Below are 22,560 nucleotides of genomic sequence, written 5' to 3'. Positions count from 1 at the left end.
CCTCTTCGTCTTTCCACTCAATACTGCAATAGTTTGTCTAAGCGACAATTAATTTCGCTCTAGCTAACCTTCCAATAATCACTGATCCTCAGATTTGACCTTAGGCCAGAGATTTGTCCCTGATGAAATGACTGAAACATCACCTCCAATCTGCAATAATTCAGATGATATTTCACACCCTCAAAATTGCATACCAATTAAGAGTTATCGTTCTCAATGGCCAACTGTGACAATTGTAGAAACCCTAGGTTCCATAATGCACCCGTGATTGAATCACAATCTGGAATCAAAAGAGAGATAAACAACTGCTGATTCGAATGGAGCCCCAGGGTGCCTATTTATTCTTTTCTTTCCACCTTCTCCAGAGACTTCTAGAACATTTTTGATCTTATCCCTCAAGTGACTTTATTAAATATTTTCCAAGTCACTTTATTAAATACAAGGTTATCTTTTTTATTTAATTAAAATAACTAATTAGTCATCCTTGGACAACCATTAATTAAATTAATTAAATCGAACTGTCACCAAAAATTGGGGACATGACAAGAGAACGCATGTACGATTAATCTGAGGGTGTATGCCTTTATAGTTAATCTAAGGGCATTGTGTGATGGTATTTTTGTATGGTCATAAAAGTTCCTTTCATTGTTCATTCTAGAGTCTACATCATTTTGTAGACTTGTTACCATTCAATCAAGGCTATTTGCATTATGTTATATACACAATTTAATGAAATGTTCATTCTTCATAATCTATATCTTTTCATCCCCCTTTTCATTAGCTAGATGATGAAATAAACTATCCCAAATTTGGATTGTGTTCTCTACGCGTAGAATTTTTCTCTTGGAGATAAATTGCATAATAACTAAATTGACAAGCTATTGTTGGGTCTCTTTTTCTTACTGATATCATACCAAAGCTTCTCTAATATTTTCTTGTATTAGTTTTCTAATGGCTAATGGTTGAGGAAATTTTGTCTCCTTATTTATCCATTCTTTAGAGCATATTGTCTACTCATTGTACCAACTCTTCTCTTAATTTTAGTTATCTCTTGATAAATTGCATTGTCATTATATTGACACCAAAAAATGTTATGATACCTCTGGATTATTGGACAAGCCCTTGATTCTTCTAATATTATAGAGGAAGGGATTACAACTTCCACTTGTTGTTAATATGATAAACTCATATTTCAAATCTCTCAAATTCCCTCTAAGATTATCCTCAAATATCCATACCCCAAAACATGACAACTTGCAAAGCTACTATCCAAGAAATGCAATATGCCCTCATAAGAGAAGAATAAGTTACAAGTATGTTTGAAGGTTTATGTCATAATTTCTACTATCGGCCAAGAAATTTATAATTTGGTTTGTAAAACGCTTCTCTGTTAACATTTATTGCTTTGATTGTATAATGGAATTAGTTTTTGTCTATAATAGTTGTGGGAAAATTTGCATCACTCTATTTAATCATTATTCTACTTTGATCCACTATGGATGCTAAATATTTTAGATTCAGACTTTTATGTTTTCTTCTAAATAAAAATGAAATATTTTTGGTTATTTTTTGTTACTTATTAAGACAAGTTATTATAGTTGAGGGGAGCCATTGAAATGGTTGAATCTTATGTGTTTTTGGACAAGGCTTGTTATATCAAGACTTTTTTCCTTTTTCACTTCAAATTAGGTTTAAAATTATTTCAAAAATTAAAAAATAGCATACATCTAGAAGGACCAATCATAAACTAAATATGCACATTTGCTAATGGATATTTTAGAGGATTTCTATAACACAAGCACCATATCAATGTTTTTTTATATTAAAACAACATCTAACGAGGGTTTTATTCTTTTAAAGAAACTATCCAAGATTTTAAAGATCGTATCAAAATATTAACAACACGTTATTAGTACAATAACATAAAAAAGTAAAGAGAGTCCAATAGTTGATTCTAACTATCTCTATTGATCATATCTTTATACTCTTTATAAATCATTTGTTATCTGTCTCATCTTCCCCTTTGTATACATAATTGCATATCTTTCTAACCTTTATAATTCACTCTTCATGTCACCTCTTATTCTTTATTTACATTTCCACCAATATATCTTTTGTTCCTTTCCCTTTAACAATAGAGAAGAACTTTGACACATTGTGTATCTTATTAATTCTTGTCATGGGTAGGATACTATTATATCAATGGAGTGTTAAAATGTAATTAATATGATCAATTATATTTTAGAATTGTTTTAAGCTCTAAAGTCTTTTCTATAGTTTGTAAGTTATTCTTGATTTTAAAATTTTAAAAAAGACTATTTGTTTTCATTCTAAAAGATGCAATAAAAAAATTAAATTTTGAAACAATTTAAAAAGAAAAACTATTACAAAAGAATTTGGATTAAATATACATGAATTTGATTATCCTTATTTTCTCTGCATACTCCAGAAAGGATATTTTTTCCTTATAATTTTGAATCCATCACACCATTACAAATCATAAATATAATTCATTTTTTTAATCTATTCAATAAATTTCTTCTTTATAGCCCACCCTTTGTGTCCTTATTCTAGAAGGCTTTGGTTTTCTCTTGGCCATTGTTGTATCATCGAATTCAACTAAAGACTTTGTTTTGAACAATTTAATATTACAAATTGTTAACCATAACTATATAAATGACCATTTTCTCATCTATTTGGAGGGAAAAAGTAATAATATTCATTACTTGCTGTATAATACATAGATGTTTTCCACAAGTTTCTAAACAATTATGTAAAATAGTTGTGAAAAACTTAATGTTATTTACAACATTTACCAAATTAAGATAAATTGTTTAAAATTTTATTGTTATAAATATGTTCATTGTGAAGAAGTTTTAATATTTCTTGATATTCCTTTTTTCCTTTCAATCCTCTCCTTTATCCTTGTCAAATGTTTTTATTTCCATGATTGAAAGAAAACAGCCTAATCAATTGATAAGCCTCTTAGTTCCACATGAAATTTCTAACCATAATACAAAATTAACCTTTCTATGCATGTATGTGTGCACCTCTCATTGTTGGGTTCCTTTCAATACTTTTTACTTGAAAGTTAAACTCTGATTGATTTTTTAAGGAATTATTTTGATAGTAATAAATGATTCTAGGGTGTGGCTTTATAGTTTGTTGTCTTCTTCACAATTATAAAGAAAAAATTTTAATTTTAATTTAATAAGTGTATCCTTTGTATGTGATATGAATTATTAGTCCTTGCCTTAAGGTAGTGAACTAATGTTTTTAGTTGTGGTTCATAATTAATTTTAATGATGTCACAGTCACTTTATTGCTAACGTTTAAAATTGATTTATTTTTGAATTAATTTTAAACATTAATTACTATTTTGTGATTGGTTAATCCCCATTTTCCCAGGGGTAAAATTGATTTACCATCACAAGAAATTACCAAAAATTATATTCTAAAAACTTTCGTGATATCACCATGTCACTAATTTTTAGCAAGAAGAAATTTGATTAGTTTACGGATACCTTCTTTTGATTCATACCTTGCTTAGGAGCAATGGCGAGGGGCAAGTTATAGTCATCAACGAAGCTAATGTCGTAAAAGTCCTGGGTGCCTATGTGAACTCAGCTAGGGTTACAAAAGGGGCACCACCAACACCATTGAAAAAGAGGCTAGAGCCACAACCACTTGCAACGCAAGAACCCTTTCTAGTTGTGTCACCCCCACTATCAACCCAACCATCCAACAGGTGTGCTAATGGACATGACTAGGTGAGGGAGGAGACACAAACCCCAATTTCCAATAAGACTTTGCCTATGCTTGGTTGTATGTCCGACCATACATAGACATCACCGCTACCTACTCACCATCGTAAATGTCGTTGGCCTAACACAGACATCACCGTCACCTGCTCACCATCCATCAAATTAGTAAATTAATCTGGAGAAACGAGAGAACAACTGGGGCAGGGCAAGCATTTTAAGTAATGTTGGAAATTGAGGTAACATATTTAAAAGTAAATGAGATATGTAGAAATAGGTAAGTTGGGCAATCTGTACTCTAGTTAACGGCTCCCATACCAACATAGCCAAGTAGGATGCCCTCTAATGGTTGTAGAATTCAAACAATACACTTGTCACAACCAACTATTTAATTTATACAAATATTATAATTATGTTCATAGAACAGAAGTTTCAAAAAGAGCCATGCGAAGCTTCTCCACAACCACCTGAGACGTTTAGAATAGATAACAAAAGTGTATTTTATTTTTTTTTAATTTTCTTTTGAAAAAATGATAAAGATTTTAAACATTAGTTGTAGGTTGTATCTTAAATTTTTGACTATCTCATTTTCATCCAGATAAAATAGAATACTACTGTGCTTACTTAAGACTAATTAAGTTGAACCACAAACTATAAGTACTATTATGTATGCCCAAATTTATAAAATTAATAAAATTTAAATTTATTTGAAATTATATAAATTCTACAATCATAGAATGTTAATTAACATATAGATGAATTTTGCCATAAAATATTAACTTATCTTTTATAGGAATTAATTCTTTAATTTTGAAATATACATGTTAGATATATAATATAATCTAAATATCATATAGATTACAATATCTTTACCATAGTTATTTATGAAAATATATGTTATGATATTGAATTTATATCTACATGACCATGTACACTATGGCTAGATAATGGAGAATGATTAAATTGATAAATTCTACTTGTATCTCATGTAAATTTTTTAATTTTAATACTATAATTATGTTTATAGATTTTTACATTTTTCTTCATGGCATTCTTATATCAATATAAATTGACATTGAAAATAGATCCAAAATCTTGATCTCATACATCTAAAAAATATTTGAATTCTATATGTCACCCATTTAACAAAGATTCAAAAACTTAATGACAGACGTTAAATAAAGATCTAAAACTTTGATGTCACAAATTTTACCTCAATGAATAGAAGTATTGAGTAAAAACCTATGCAACTAAGACATAAAAATTTCAAGACAAAAAAATATTAATTAAAATATTTGAAACAAAAAAATATAGGTCAAACGTTAAAACTTTGAAAGAAATAACATTCACTACACTTTTACTATTAGACAAATTTTTCCTCCTTTATACACAAAAGGTAGGGACTCCAGCTCCACTAGAACTCTTGTTAGATCCATTGAATGGCATGAAGCATGCTAAATTAATTTCTATGTATTAGGGTTGTAAGGAGTTTTAATTTTCTTTCTCTTCTTAATATTTATAGTCAGTGTACATATATTTAATTAAACATACTAGTAATGTTTATTATGTATACTCAATATACATAATATTTAATTAAATATACTAGTAACATTAACGTATAAAAGTGTGATGTTGCATCCTCCTTCCAATTACCTACCTCTGCTCTCTTGTTGGCGTCTGTGAAATTTCATGGTAATTATTTGAAACTATCAAAATTAAGCTACTTATGTAAGTGGCAAGGTCCATGACGTTCACCCATCATTGTAGGTTCGTGGCTGACTCCCCAAGCTTGTTCGACAATAAAGGTCAAAAGGATTCATGTGTACTTAGCGAATGACGTCCATCAATGCTGCATTTTCCATGTCAAGGCAAACAAAGTGTACATTTTTCTTTTGCGGGATTTTTATTAGGAAAGTTGTCGAAAGATTCAATTGGGTTCTTACATGTTGAAGGTATCTTGATGATCGAAAGAAGACTCTGTTGATCACTTTCACTATTTTAGCCACCACTTTTAGCTTCAATTTTTTTTTTCTGAGGTTAGAATAGTCCAACCCAATACAAATTTGATACAACTCATTTTAAAATGGGACAGGCTAATCTCCAGACAAAATGTACTAAAGACAAAATAAAGTCTTCATTTTTTTCTTCAGATTCACGAAAATATAGTGATTTTTTTTTCCAATTTTTTGTTGTTTTCGACTACAAACTATGCAGATCATGAAGATCAGATGCTGAAATTTTTGAAAAAATCTATGATGTTTTCTATTTTTTGAAAATTGGTCATTTGTACAGTTTGTAGAGAGGATAGCCTCACCCATAGTGTTAGATTTGAAAATGGCACCATTCCAAACTTTCTTTAACTCCCACTAAAAGATATTTTAAAAATTTTACCCATCATCATTGAACAATACAAACACCAATATATAATTTTTTTTACTTGTAACTCAAGCGCAAAGAATTGGTGTAAACCTTCAAACTTTTGACCACCATGAAATAATAAGATAATGTTTCATGGAACATGACTATCAATGTTTAGAAGAATAGTGTTTTTCCTAAGGCAATTACATTGTCACCTAGAACAATGATGACTAGATGGACTTTATAGACATAAATGATTAAGATAGTTCCAATATAATTATTCTCCAATAAAGTTTGTGTTTTCTTATTTCTTTTTATTATTGTCTAGCATTGTGAAAGGGTAATAGTTACATTGATTACCTATATGTTAGCTATTTCTTTTGATTGATTTATACTATTGTAAAAGAATACTAAATCAGAATCATAATGATTACCAATTTATTATAGAATTCATAAACATAAAATTTAATAACTCTAATTTTAATATATATCAAATATAAACAACAATCATTAAAAAATTTAAAAGTCACTCACAAATTCTATGTTGAAACCAAATAGAAAAGACACAACAAGAGATGTGCTCTTCATGATTATTAGTATGGGCAATTTGATATCATAAGACTAGAACAAAGGTATGGACCAATATTATTAGTATGGACACTAGGAGACGTGCATGCAAAAATATGTAGAAAATCACACAAACTTTATGACAGAATGTTATTATCATAGGTTATGTAAAAATGTTGAAGCATAGTGTTTGACAAAATACCTCAAACAAATATCTTTTCAATACCCTAAGTGCAGTACTTTAACAATAGAGAAATGCTATCAATGTTGTTGTTGCAACTACCTTGGAAGATGTGTGTGCAAAAATGTATAAACCTAGAGAAGAGAAAAAAGAGAAAGCTGGCTGGAAAATTTATCCAGATTCTCAAGGCTTGTGGATCTAAGCTCATGAAAGAAATGTCATGCCGGAATACAAACAGCAAGAACATCAATAATCTGAATAAGTAGTTGAAATATATGTGTCTCGTTATTGGATCATTAATATTGAAAGAAAACATCATGTGATTTTGAAAGATGTTGGATCTAAACATAATATGGTATTTAGTCAAACATTTTATCAAAAAATTTAAATTATTATTCTTTTGTGCCTGAATATTAAGTATCTTCTATTTGTATGTCAAAATGTGTTGCTAGTTTAGAATATGGTGTTAAAAAATATTATTAAAATATCAATATAAGAAATTTTTATTCTTTGTTTTTATCAATAAATATATCTAATGCAGGTGTAATGTTGTCATTCTATCATTTGTATGAATTATTATGTCATGAGTTTCAAAGATCTATAGAGCTTTTGAATGTGATATACATTCAAGTGATCTTTAAATTTTCATTAATTATTTTTAGTCTCTTCTTTCTTTTTATGTAGTTTTTTTGTTGTCATTTTGTCATTTGTATGAATTATTAAGTCACGAGTTTCAAAGATCTGATAGAGCTTATGAACACGATATATATTCAAGTCATCTTAAAATTTTCATTAATTACTTTTTTGGTCTCTTCTCTCTCTTTTTTTTAAGGTTGACATTGTGATATAGTAGATAAGTAGTATGGACACTAGAACAAAGGTATCATTATTAAAATATATCAATATCTAAATAAAACTAAGGTATCATCACTAAGGTACATCAATGTTCATAACTAAATGTAAGACTATTAACAACTAGCTTATATATACCTAAATATATATATATTACGCCAAGAGTAATCGTTCTCGAGGCGCCTATTTTTATTTAATCCCAAGGTTATTTTCTAATTGGGATTTATGAAAAAAAATAGGTGCCTCGAGAACGATTACTCTCGGCGTAATATATATATATATATATATATATATATATATATATATATATATATATATATATATATATATATATATATATATATATATAAAAGCTAGTAGCAGTCGTGGCGCAATAGATAAATTATTTTTAAATTTTTCTTTTTTTGATCTGGTTAGTATTGATTTATTTTTTTCTTTTTAAATTTAGTTGTATAAACTTACTATAAAATTGTAGTCATATAAACTTAGTATAAAATCATTCTTCAACATTTTTTTTTTAAATTCTATATATATTGTTTATTTGCATCACTTTGATTCAATCTTATTTTAAGGATATTATTAGGTAAATTGTTATATTTAAGAGTAGAGTTATGGTTATGGTTAGGGTTAGAAATAGGGTTAGGGTTAGCATTAAGATTTAAATTAGGGTTAGGTTTACAATTAGAGCTAGAGTTAGGGTCAGGATTAGAGTTACAATTAGAGTTAGAGTTATGGTTAGGGCTAGGGCAAGGGATATTTTAGGATTATGACTATTTTAAGGGTTAGAGTTAGGGTTAGGTTTAGAATTAGAGTTTTGAATCAGGGTTAAGGTTAGAGTTAGGGTTAAGGTTTTAATGAAGACTAAAGTAAAGGTTAGGGTTAGCATTAATATTTAAATTAGGGTTAGGGTTAGGATTTTAATTAGAATTAAGGTTAGGGTTACAATTAGAGCCAGAGTTAGGGTCAGGATTAGAGTTACAAATAGAGTTAGAGTTGTGGTTAGGGTTATTTTAGGATTATGATTATTGTTAGGGTTAGAGTTATGGTTAGGTTTAGAATTAGAATTTTGAATTAGGGTTAAGGTTAGAGTTAGGGTTAGGATTTTTGTCAAGATTAAAGTAAGCGTTAAGGTTAAAGTTAGAGTTTTGAGTTAGGGTTAAGGTTAGAGTTAGAGTTTTGAGTCAGGGTTAAGGTTAGAGTTAGGGTTTTAGTGAAGATTAAACAAAGGGATACGGTTAGGATTAGAGTCTAATTATGGTAGAGTTAGATTTATAGTTAGAATTAGAGTCAGGGGTATGATTGGGTTAAGGATTAGGGTCAGTGTTAGTGTTAGGGTTGGAATTAGAGTTAGGGTCAGGGTTGGAGATAGGTGTATAGAAAGGGTTAGGGTTAGAGTTAGCTTTAGGGTTAAAATAATTTTTACGGGTAGAGTTAAAGTCCAATTATGGTAGAGTTAGATTTAGGACCACAATTAGAGGTAGAGGTAGGCTTATAGTTAGGGTTAGGGTTAGAGTTGGAGGTACAAAGACATTTAATATTATGATTAGGGTTAAAATAATTGCTAGGGTTAGAGTTAAAGTCCAATTATGGTAGAGTTAGATTTAGGGCTACAATTAGAGGTAGGGGGAGGGTTACAGTCAGGGTTAGGGTTAGGGTTAGAGTTTCAAAAAGATTAAATATTATGATTAGGGTTAATGTTAGAGTTAGGGTTAACGTTAGAGTTTTGAGTCAACTTTAAGGATAGATTTAGGGTTAGGGCTAGGGCTAATATTAAAGTACAATTATGGTAGAGTTAGATTCACAGTTAGAGTTTGGGGTACGGTAGGATTTCGGTTATGGTTATGATTATGGTTGGAGTTAGAGAAAGGGGTAGAGAAAGGATTAGATTTAGGGTTATGGTTAGTGTTAGTTTTACATATTGAGTTAGGGATATGTATAGAGTTACATTAGGGTTAAGGTTAAGATACGAGTTTGAGTCAAGGTTAAGTTTAGAATTAAGGTTAGGGTTAGGGTTAGGGTTTCAGTCAGCATTAAAGTTAGGGTTAGGGTTAGGGTTATATTATAATTATGTTAGAGTTATATTTAGAGTTAGAGTTAGGGGTAGGGGTAGGGTTAGTGTTAGTGTTAGGATTAGAGTTAGAGTTAAGGTTAGGGTTAGGATTGGGGTTAGGGTTAGGGTTAGAGATAGGGTCAAGGTTAAGTTTAGCATTACAATTAGGGTTAGAGATAAGGGTACATAAAAGGTTAGGGTAGGGGTTAGGGTTAGGATTAGGTTTATGGTTAGAATCTGAGTTAGGGTTATAGTTTGAGTTAGGGGTAGACAAAGCATTAGAATTATGGTTAGGATTAGAGTTAGGGGAGAAGTAGGACCATGATCAAAGTTACGGTTATTGTTATGTTTAGAATTAGATTTAGGAGGGTAGCTCATTCTCCTTACACATGCCTATTAGCATAATAGAACAATATAAGGATTAAAATGTTCCTTATGTAGTTTTATAACTTTATTAGTTACATTTATAAATATACAATTAATTAATGTTAATTATGCTTAGCATGAATAGTGTACAATGAAGGAGTACTAAACATTATTGAGGTAATGATTACACTTAAAATGAGTATAAAATGAATATTATGCTTTAGAGTGCGTTAATAGTTAGAAATAACACATCAATTTTATACATAATTTAATGATCAACATATTAATGATATATCTCATGTAAAATCTTTAATAATACAAAAACAAAGGTCAACAAAAAGCATTTCAAATATTTGGAAGTATAGTTGAGAAGAATTTGAGATAAAAAGTTAAATCGTTTATTTATTATTTCGATACATAGATGGAAGGAGAATAATATCTCCTAGTACAATTATCTGGATAAAGTAATAAGTGAAGATTTGAAAAATGTGAAATCATCAGATGGACCATGTGTATAGCTCTCCATAATGATGTAAGTACATCACATATTCTTCAGATATTAAAATTGAATTACGACCTTTGTTTGTAATATGATCATCATAGACGTCTTTCATCATGGATGGAAACGCATCTACTTTTGTAGATGTGTTGCGTACATATTTGGCAACATCTTCCATCTCCATTATCTCTATCTCTTGTACATGATCAATAGATAAAGCTGCATTCTAAAGTGCTTCTACCATAGTTGTACAACACTGTTTAATTATGCGTGCACACTTCTGAAACTCTGTCTCAAAAAAATCACTTGACTGTACAGAAGAAGTTGGGCTAGTGTCGACAATGCTTGATTGTGTATTAGAGGCTTCCATGCCTGAAAAAATGATGGAAAACAATTTAGATAGCATCATCACGAATAAAAAAAGAAGAACAAATGTATACTTAATGAGAGGTATATAAATTTCAAATGAATAATTGTTTTGAAAAAATAGAACAGGTCACTTAGTACAATCAAGTATGGAGAAAATGAATATAAAAACCAAATTGTACTAAAATTTGTAATGAAACTTTGAGTATTGAAACATGGTAATATTATGACCATTCATGGATACTGAAGAATAGACAAACATAGATTTGAAATATCAAGTAGCAATGTATTGGTTGAAAGTCATGAAGCAAAAACATTATGATTTATTTCAATTGGACAATGTCTTTATGATTAGAATTAATATTATAACCTTAATTTGAGGACCCAAGTGATGATAATAGTTAAATTTACAAATTAGAGAATTAGTAAAATGAAATATCAGCCTAATGGAACTTGCAACCATTAAAATGTACAAATAATAAGGTTTTCATGTCAAATTGAGCATATCCAATTATAGTTTTCATTAACTGTGGAATATGGAGTATCAATGTGCATAATAAGAATAACAGCATAATAGTTGACGATGATGATCACATAATGTAGTAGAAAAAATAAATCTTTATTATTAAATAATATGTCTAAAAGCATCAATGATTTTCAAGATTTCTTAGTCTACATTCTTCTGCTTTTCTCTTTGAAAGTTGTTTCCCACTTTTCATTTTCTCATAGCGGTCATATGTAAAAGGTGGCATTATCCTCAAACCTTTGAGTGACTTAATACGAGATATGGCCACAAATGTCAATCCTACTCTTTCTCTTGGACCTATGTCAATTGTGGCTTTTGAAAGAGTGAGCCCTTGAGATTTTTGAATAGTCAACGCCCATGCCAACCTTAGTGGTAGTTGGAAGGTCCTACCCCTCTGCAGTGGTGCTATTGGTATTATGTTTGGATGGTGATCATCAAATGGTACTCCAGAGTAATTTATCAAATTGAACTGTAACATATGCTGGTGGCTCAGGTGGAGCAGTTCCTGGTTTGTAGACAATATTTTTGATATATCCCAATGATCCATTCACAAGACCAGCTTCTATCCATAGATTTGTAGTCAACATTACTCTTGCATTGTTACTAATCAATAACTCAATATCAAGTTCTTCGCTTGATAATTCTTCATTTCGATTACCATTGCTTGACTTGGTTGCAAGGCTACGTGCAACTGGATGTCTTAAAGAATACAACATCCTCATGTTATGGTTATGAACATTGTCATTTGTAATCTTCTAAATTCAAATTGAAGCATACCATTTGGGTTGGGCATGTTTTCTCTCTCAACTTCTAATTCATGATTCACATGGATTTGACTTCCATCTTGTGGTGTTTCTAGGACACGTTCTACAGATGGAGACCCTTCATACTCAACATTTAGTTGATTGTTTGCTTTTGTACGACGTTCATGTATGTCACTTGGTTGCACTTCAACATGTTGTACTTTAGATGTTTGTACATCTTGAAGGACCCTCTCAGAAGTACGTTGACGATTGTTTCTTTGTACATTTATGTGCTCTCTTTCATCATTCTCTAGTTGTGCAACTGACACTTCAAACATTCTTCTACCATAACTTTCCTCATTTCTTTGATTTAATGTTATTCTTTGTTGTTCTCTTTCATTTTCTGTTTGTTGTTGTTGTTGTTGTTGTTGACGTCTACGGTATTTTCTGCGATATTCTCTTTGATATTGCCTTTGGTATTTTCTTCTTGCCTCCTCTGATTCAAAATTTAACCTAGGTCTCACCATAGCTAGTATAAAAATAATATCAGTGATTTACATTCTAATGTGTCAGTATAAAGATTAATGCCTAAAATTTAATATTTGTTCTTTTAAAATTGCATATAAAAAAGAAACATAAATTAAAATAAATATATGGTTATGCAACAAAATTAAAAGTATAAGTCTCATTTTTCTTATTTAAAGATAAATAAATTGGTATTTTAATAAAATATTTGGAAAATGGTGGCATTGCCATCCACTTTTCAAATGTTAATATGTAAAGATTAATTTTAATTTAAATGTAAATTACAAAACTGTTATAATTGAAATAGTAATCTAATTTAGAATGATACTCTGAATCAATATACTACTCTTAATGAAAACATTAGAAATATGTTGAGATATAGTTAACATTATAATAAATTGCTTACTATTATAATATTTAAAAAATGGCGGCATTGCCTTCCATTCTTTAAAGATTGATGCCTAAAAGTTAATATTTATTATTTAAAAATTTCATGAAAAAAATAAGCATAAATTAAAATAAAATATATGGCTACTCTAATTTTCAAGTAACAAAATTAAAATTATAAAATTATGTTTTTATATTTAAAAATAAATAAACTGGCATTTTAATAAAATATTTGAAAAATGGCAGCATTGCCATCCACTTTTCAAATATTAATATGTTATGATTAATTATAATCTAAATGTAAAGTACAAAACTATTTTAAGAAAAATAGTAATCTAATTCAGAATATTAATATACTAATCTTAATAAAAAATATTATAAATCAAACTACTTTTGCAAATGAAAATAGTAATCATTAAATTTATAATCACTTTTTTTAAAAATAAAATATATTGATATGGCGGCATTGCCATCCATATGAAATATTATGGAAAATAAATACAAGATTAATCTAAAAAATACATTGAAAAATATGAAAAACAATAATGCATGAAACATGCAAATGTAATTTTGTATAGAACAATGTAAAAATTAAGAAATGTCATATAACAAATAAATTACAACTAAATGTAAATAGTGTAACTACTATTCTAAATGGAGATAATAATCAAAATGCAAAATAAAACTTAATAGGGAAAAAAAATTTAACAAAAAGCTTACTTTGCTTTTTGGATCTCCTTGTTGATCTTCAAATGTAAAATGCTTTTCTAAATGATGTATATCCCTTTCTTCTTCCCAAAAAAGTTTGCTCTACCTCTCAAGAGAAATGAAAGCTTTACTCAAACCCTGTCTTCTGCAAATATGTTCTTCTACGAATTAAGAGCAAAAATGAGAGGATCTGAGTGTTTTATAATCACAGAAAAAACTCTTCATCTCCCACGAAAAAACTATTCAATTTCCACTAAAGGAACTCTTCAAATTCCACATCTCCACTCCTCCACTCCTCTACAAAATTCAAATTAATTACTAAAAAGTGCCAATAAGACAATATTACACAACGAAATTAAAAAAAAAAGTGTGTCTACATGTCGTTATCTGTTTTTTTCAAAAAAAAAATATTAAAAAAAAAATACATTAACCCGCCACGTTATCTGTTTCATTGAAAAAAAAAATTTAAAAATAAAATAAAATGGGGTGACAGGCCATCACCCCCGCCACCCCATTGGCATTGTTTTATGTGGCAGCAAGACTGCCTGTCAGCGGCAGTTACTGCCACCTCTGACATGCATGTCAGGGGCGGCAATAACTGCCGCTAACAGGCGGTCTTGCTGCCTTACTCCGCAGCCCACAGCTGGCATTTTCTTTTTTATTGACATTTTAACTGTCATGATGTGGCTGTATAGAACGCCTCTCGGCGTAACTAGCTTATATATACCTATATATATATATATATATATATATATATATATATATATATATATATATATATATATATATATATATATATATATATATATATATATATATATATATATATATATATATATATATATATATATATATATATATATATATTACGCCGAGAGTAATCGTTCTCAAGGCGCCTACTTTTATTTAATCCCAAGGTTATTTTATAATTGGGATTTATGAAAAAAAATAGGCGCCTCGAGAACGATTACTCTTGGCGTAATATATATATATATAGGTATATATAAGCTAGTAGCAATCGCGGCGCAACAGATAAATTATTTTTTAATTTTTCTTTTTTTGATCTGGTTAGTATTGATTTATTTTTTTCTTTTTAAATTTAGTTGTATAAACTTACTATAAAATTGTAGTCATATAAACTTAGTATAAAATCATTCTTCAACATTTTTTTTTTAAATTCTATATATATTGTTTATTTGCATCACTTTGATTCAATCTTATTTTAAGGATATTATTAGGTAAATTGTTATATTTAAGAGTAGAGTTATGGTTATGGTTAGGGTTAGAAATAGGGTTAGGGTTAGCATTAAGATTTAAATTAGGGTTAGGTTTACAATTAGAGCTAGAGTTAGGGTCAGGATTAGAGTTACAATTAGAGTTAGAGTTATGGTTAGGGCTAGGGCAAGGGCTATTTTAGGATTATGACTATTTTTAGGGTTAGAGTTAGGGTTAGGTTTAGAATTAGAGTTTTGAATCAGGGTTAAGGTTAGAGTTAGGGTTAAGGTTTTAATGAACACTAAAGTAAAGGTTAGGGTTAGCATTAATATTTAAATTAGGGTTAGGGTTAGGATTTTAATTAGAATTAGGGTTAGGGTTACAATTAGAGCCAGAGTTAGGGTCAAGATTAGAGTTACAAATAGAGTTAGAGTTGTGGTTAGGGTTATTTTAGGATTATGACTATTGTTAGGGTTAGAGTTAGGGTTAGGTTTAGAATTAGAGTTTTGAATTAGGGTTAAGGTTAGAGTTAGGGTTAGGATTTTTGTCAAGATTAAAGTAAGCGTTAAGGTTAAAGTTAGAGTTTTGAGTTAGGGTTAAGGTTAGAGTTAGAGTTTTGAGTCAGGCTTAAGGTTAGAGTTAGGGTTTTAGTGAAGATTAAACAAAGGGATACGGTTAGGATTAGAGTCTAATTATGGTAGAGTTAGATTTATAGTTAGAATTAGAGTTAGGGGTAATATATCAAAAATTAGGTTAATCTAAACTTTTTGAGAGATTGTCATTATCATAGGTTATGTAAAAATGTTGAAGCATAGTGTTTGACAAAATACCTCAAACAAATATCTTTTCAATACCCTAAGTGCAGTACTTTAACAATAGAGAAATGCTATCAATGTTGTTGTTGCAACTGCCTTGGAAGATGTGTGTGCAAAAATGTATAAACCTAGAGAAGAGAAAAAAGAGAAAGCTGGCTGGAAAATTTATCCAGATTCTCAAGGCTTGTGGATCTAAGCTCATGAAAGAAATGTCATGCCGGAATACAAACAGCAAGAACATCAATAATGTGAATAAGTAGTTGAAATATATGTGTCTCGTTATTGGATCATTAATATTGAAAGAAAACATCATGTGACTTTGAAAGACGTTGGATCTAAATATAATATGGTATTTAGTCAAACATTTTATCAAATTTTTTAAATTATTATTCTTTTGTGACTGAATATTAAGTATCTTCTATTTGTATGTCAAAATGTGTTGCTAGTTTAGAATATGGTGTTAAAAAATATTATTAAAATATCAATATAAGAAATTGTTATTCTTAGTTTTTATCAATAAATATATCTAATGCAAGTGTAATGTTGTCATTCTATCATTTGTATGAATTATTATGTCATGAGTTTCAAAGATCTATAGAGCTTTTGAATGTGATATACATTCAAGCGATCTTTAAATTTTCATTAATTATTTTTAGTCTCTTCTTTCTTTTTATGTAGGTGTTTTGTTGTCATTTTGTCATTTGTATGAATTATTATGTCACGAGTTTCAAAGATCTAATAGAGCTTATGAACATGATATATATTCAAGTCATCTTAAAATTTTCATTAATTACTTTTTTGGTCTCTTCTCTCTCTTTTTTTTAAGGTTGACATTGTGATATAGTAGATAAGTATGGACACTAGAACAAAAGTATCATTATTAAAATATATCAATATCTGAATAAAACTAAGGTATCATTACATCAATGTTCATAACTAAATGTAAGACTATTAACAAATAGCTTTCCATCACATTCACCCTGTCCCGTCTAAAACATCTTTCACCTTATCACGAATTGAAACCCACTTCACATCAATCTCTGAGAACCAAACTGGCAAGTGCTCCTCGTGTCGCCTCTGAATTGCTCAGGGAATTTGTCCTCACATTTTCTTCTCCTCTCCCAAGACCATGATTATGATCAGTGGGCCATGTCAAATTTGGTAAAGAACCCCAACCCACCACACGCTCTAAAATTCCTTCAACAACATTCTCAACACCGTCTTTGTTCTCAGCAGCAGTCGTGATGTAATTTGTAATGAGTTGCGGCAACAGCGAACACAACCCCACAGACGTCTCGGGTTCGACTCCCTCTTGTGTGCAAACCACGCTTACCTTCTCTCCCAAACGCACATTCACCTTCAGCGTGGAGCTATTCACATGCCCAATTCTGGAAATCACATTATTCCCCTGCAACAAGTCTTCTACTACAACTTCAAGCTCGAAGCTGGAAAACGTGCTCTCCGTCTCCAAGACCCGAACTTTACACCACTGAAGCACGTTTCCGCCATTAATGGCCGCCTGTGCGACGCCAATATTCTAGGCCTCCTTTGTACCAGAAAAACTGGTGGCCCAGCAGACCTCTTTAATAATATTTCTCGCCCGAGGTAAAAACGGCAGCGGCTGCATGAGCTCAACAAGAATAGCTGCCACCGCTTTCGCAGCCTCTTGAGTCGCCTTTCTAGCTATTTCGCATGCCACAGCCATGATCTCGACATCTACAAGAATCCACCACCGCTTCTCATTTTCAGCCCGGGACAACAAGCAGGAACATGCATACAATTTATCCAGCAATTCTTCTACCCTGACCATAGACCTGATCTACCTCTTGAGCGCTACAAGCAGAAGATCCAATTTGGCTTTGAAATGAAGAAGGGATCTGGGTGGATTGACATCAACGATATTGAAAGTGTAATCTTTGCAATTGGGTATGCGCCGGGCTTCGACTAACCACGCCAGCCCCTTCATCTGGATGATCTCAATACGCCCACATCCGACATCAAATTTAATGGAGTCATCTGAGGCCCTGGAGCTCTGCCATATGGCGATTTTAGTTTCCAAATCCAATATGTACTCATTGCTGCCCATGTCGAAAACTCGAGTAGATTATAATTGTCCTCCGCCTTAGAAATTTGCTAGACCCCCGTCTGTGTCATTGGTTTTAAACAGTTGGGTAATTATAAGTACCAGATTTCATGGGCCTTCTTGTCTATTGCACTCTACTTTCCTCGCAGCATCCAGGAAACAGAGAGGATTAATTCGTCCAATTTCTCTATCCTTCCTTGTCCACTTCATTTGGTTTTCATAGCAATATCCAGGAAATGTAGTTCCATTTTCTTTTCTCCTTCCTCACACTAGCTAGGAAATTGGGAAGCTGCCCCACCAGCTCTTCATGGCATCCTCTTTTATCCAACTTTTTTCAGATCCCTTCGTCTTCCTCTTACCCTTTTTCCTCTCCCTCGCCTCCTCCTCCTTACCTTTTGACATTTCTTTCCGTGTCTGGTCATTTTCATAGTATTTTTCTATCTTCTTTTATTGTAGAATATATATATATATATATATATATATATATATATATATATATATATATAGCAATTTCACATAGTAATAAAGCTATTTTTATACTTTTCTCTTACAATATATATATATATATATATAAAGTTGTCAAATTCAATACATTTTTTTGTATTATGTCATTTTATTAGTCCTTATCTTGTATGGATAGTAATGCTTTAGTGCAACTAAAATCAAAACTAATAACCTAATGTTTGGATGTGGAAATATTTAATAATTATTTTATGTTTGCAAAATTCTAATTTCCTATTGGTTGCATCAATTTTTGGTAGGGGTAATATTTGACAAAAATCTGGAAAAATGCATACGAAATTAAAGAGGCGATAAGTATTGATTTAATAGCATTTATTATTATGTGGTGGAGCTATTAGAGAGTGGTAAGGATTAATTTATTGCACAAGATGATTGCATGAGAAGAAAACTTTTAAAACATTGCTATCGACAGTTTTGCAGTTATTCTTAGTGATAGGGATGATTGCAGATAGCGAGACAACTGTAGAAAGTGATGGTTGTAAACTGAGACAGAGACATATGCAAGTTCTCTCCTTCTTTGTGGCCTCTTTCCTCGTGGGCCTCTTTTTCTTGCCTCATTCTTTTATCAAAATATAGAAAAGATTGAGGTTGAATAGTTTCCTGTGAAGAGCTATTTCTATGTTCAATGCAAATTGTCTTTGTTCTTATACATCACGATACCTGTGATAAAAATTACCCACTATCTCTATGATAGACGTTAGCCATTTTACCTATGATAGTCATTACCCATTATTCGTATGATAGGCGTTAGAGGAATTAGAGGAAAATTTCAAAGAGAAAATGGTGGAACTCAATTTAATGAAAACTGGTTTTAAGATTGTTATTTAGGGCTTCTTTACTTGTTCATGATTGCTTGTATTGTAGTCAAAGAAATACTCATTTATTCAATTCGTTATAGTGCCCATGAATAGTACATTTCCCTTGCAAAATTTCTGTCTTATGTTCTTGTGTTATGATTTTGTTATTGATGAAAGAAAACCCTCCTATTTAAAAATCGTGGACATACAACTCATTTCCCCACAGGTGCTTCTCGAACCTTTGGAGCTCTCAACTTGAACTTAGCCAAAGCATTGTTCCCTAGGTATAGTACTAGGAATAAATCCATAGTCCAAATACTGTAGCCCCAAAAAAACCACAATGCCCAAAAAGATAACACAAGAAAGCCCTTCAACTGCAGCCAACAATCCAAATGGTCCACTGGGTAGTCCTGACCCTATTTTCACTTTAGTATAAACGAACCATCCTATCAACCCAAATACAACCAAGAAACTTATGCCCTCGAGAGCATCGAGGGAGCTACTTGGACCAACGGGAAGCCCACACCCAGTTGTTTCCAAGGTGTAGAGAGACCATCCCACCACAAGATTTGCAACTAGACCTCCCACAATTTGCTTTTCCAATGAGTCATAGGGTTTCTGCTTCATCCTTCACCTGCACTTTGGCTACGACAACTAAATTTTGCACAAGGTTCCAGTCCACCTTTGCGCTCAACCACTTCTTGCCTTAGGAGCTAGTTCAACTCTTCAAAACTCTCTCCAGATTCTTCGTAGATATGCCATCCATGCCTCCTGTAGATTTCATCACTTTACCAAATTTAGCTCCCCTCCCCTTTTCAAAGCTTTGGTGAGTACAGAGAAATCCTATTGAGATGGACCGCATTGATCAAAATGAGAGATGGTAAAAAAGCCCCGCCAATTTAATTAGTGATTTTATTATTTGGTCAATTTGATCTAAACAACTCATATATTCTTTCTCCACTATCAAAGATTGAACATTTGTTAATTTCAGAGCATTTATGGATCCCTTGTTTAGTACAAGATTCAGCCATACCAATGTTGAATAGATTGCCTCATAGGTATTACATTTCATTTCAAACCCTCTTCTAAATCTTCTAAATTTCCATATGCATGCCACAGAATTCGAGTTCTGAAGATTGCCAAAGTAGCCTTGAATTTGAGGCTAATTTGGAGATGTTGATTAGCTTTAGTGGGGAATAGATTTTTGTACTGAGAGTAGTGTACAGAACAATTTCTGAACAGAATACATTTGACTTGTATTGTTTCAAATTTCTAATTTCTGAACAGTCTACATTTGACTTGTATTGTTTCAATTTTCTAATTTCTATTTCATTTATTCTTCTACATTCAAGTTTTTGTACTTCAATTTTCTAATTTGCTTTCTCAATCCCAATATATGGTTGCTAGATCAGGATGACAAAGCATGAAGCTCAAACCAATGCCTCTGATAGACATTGCACATAGTTGTAATTTGTTTGTTTAAATGCCTAACATTGGTTAGAAAGCGGTATTTTCATAAACCATTATGTGAGAGTCAATTGCATACATTTGAATAAAATAATGATATGAATTAAGTAAATGTAATGTTAGTACTCCTAATACCTATATCAATCTACTAATCAGTTGAGTAGTCATATACTTTACACATGGAAAGAACTCATTTGGTGTCTATGAGTCGTCTCTAGTTGTACTTCCGATCATTTACCTCTAGTTAGCTATCATTTTTCTTGGCTTTGTAAAACTTTATTTTCCCACAAACCAACTTTGTTTCATACACAATATCCTCTTTACCCCATTTTTTCTGATTTGATGATGATTAATCTCTTAATAATGTTACAAATTCATATGAACATAAATTTACAGTATCAAATCATAAGAATATAAATTTATACAATCAACTTATACATAAAAAAATATGACAAGCGATATACTTTTGTATACAATTTTACTAAAGAGGAACTATTTATATATAATCTTACCAAAGAAGAAGGAGAATGCTTATTAAATGCAACTATGTTGGTGACATGGTGTTGTTCTTTGCTTGCAATCTAATGTCTAATTTTCTTGATGTCCTTCTTAACTTCTTGTAATTCACAAAAGAATTTCTCCATTATGCAACAAGTTGGGCTTCTACCCACTTCTAAAACTTCACCATCCTCTCAATTTTGAAACTTCCTGCAATACAGATCAGTCATATTTGAAACTCAATTAGAAGGATCTATGTTGTCTCCTTTTTTTTTTGTATTACTCCACCATATATAAGGTTAAAGCACAATAATGTGCATGTGCTAATACTTGAACTCATATCTAATACACAAGGTAACCTATACATTTTGAAAATGCCTTTTCTTCAAACTTCTTGTAAAAGAAAAGAGATACCCAAAATAATATTTATTACTTTTTATGCTATAGATACTATTACGTTCTTAGAGTAGTTAAAAGAAAATTTGAGTTTTCAAGAACAAAAAAAGATTATGAAGTTTCAGTACACTGGTTGTAAGAGTTGAGAAAGTGATTTGCATGAGATACACAATTGAGTTTGAAGAGATTTTATCTAACTTTAACAAAATGGTATATTTTGAGAGTAAATAAATTTATTTTCCTTCAAAGATTGCAACACATTTGGAACACAAATTGGCACTAATGTAATGCAAAGAGAAGTGGAAGAAGTAAACCAAATGTTGATTTTCTCTGTGAGCTAATAGCTATATATAGCATTTAATGGAGTGTCATCTTTCCTATGCAGCTCTAGCAATGTTACATCCACATTGCTTGGATATACATTGGTTGTAGAGAATGGAGAAATCAGTCAATTTGGTTCCACAAAATGAGCCAGAGGTGAAGCACACATGTAAGAAAGATTAATTTTCAAGCTCTAGCGAGTTATCACATTGAGAAGATCTTCTCCAAGTTATTTTGTGTTAGGAAAGAAACTCTGTGGTAGGGCATAATGATTCCTACCACTTTTTCTAGTAGCACACACCTTTTTTAGTATCCAAGACCAAAAGAATTATTGCCAGAAATGATGTCAAGTTCATGGAGGACAAGGAATTTAGAAGGTCCATATATTTTCCAATAGATGAGCAGATTGAGCAACCAACAAAAGCTTCAAGGCTTAGTCAAGGGTAGCAAAGATCAAGTATAGTTACTAGTACAAGTGTAGGTTCAAGTGGTGAAGATTCAAAAAATGTGAAGCAATTGGTGCAACAAGAAATACATCAAGAAGACATGTAGAGGTT

At 31.0% G+C, this 22,560-nt stretch overlaps 1 protein-coding gene across 1 annotated transcript; it reads right to left on the bottom strand.

Moving 5' to 3' along the window:
- Nucleotides 1-19,582: 19,582 nt before the first annotated feature.
- LOC149540980 (uncharacterized) lies at nucleotides 19,583-19,948 on the bottom strand. Its single transcript, XM_089802764.1, has one exon. It carries the CDS (start codon nucleotides 19,946-19,948, stop codon nucleotides 19,583-19,585), a length of 366 nt encoding a protein of 121 aa, XP_089658890.1.
- Nucleotides 19,949-22,560: the final 2,612 nt, after the last annotated feature.

This window comes from Cupressus sempervirens, chromosome 9 (genome assembly GCF_028749045.1).
Source record: "Cupressus sempervirens isolate cs-2001-9-10 chromosome 9, ASM2874904v1, whole genome shotgun sequence".
Taxonomy (NCBI): domain Eukaryota; kingdom Viridiplantae; phylum Streptophyta; class Pinopsida; order Cupressales; family Cupressaceae; genus Cupressus; species Cupressus sempervirens.
Note: the sequence above shows the minus strand (reverse complement) of the source record. Positions and strands in the feature narration are given on the sequence as shown.

Bases quoted from the DNA above. Each gene is read 5' to 3' on its own strand.
- LOC149540980 (XM_089802764.1), bottom strand. From the start codon at position 19,948: ATGAAGCAGAAACCCTATGACTCATTGGAAAAGCAAATTGTGGGAGGT.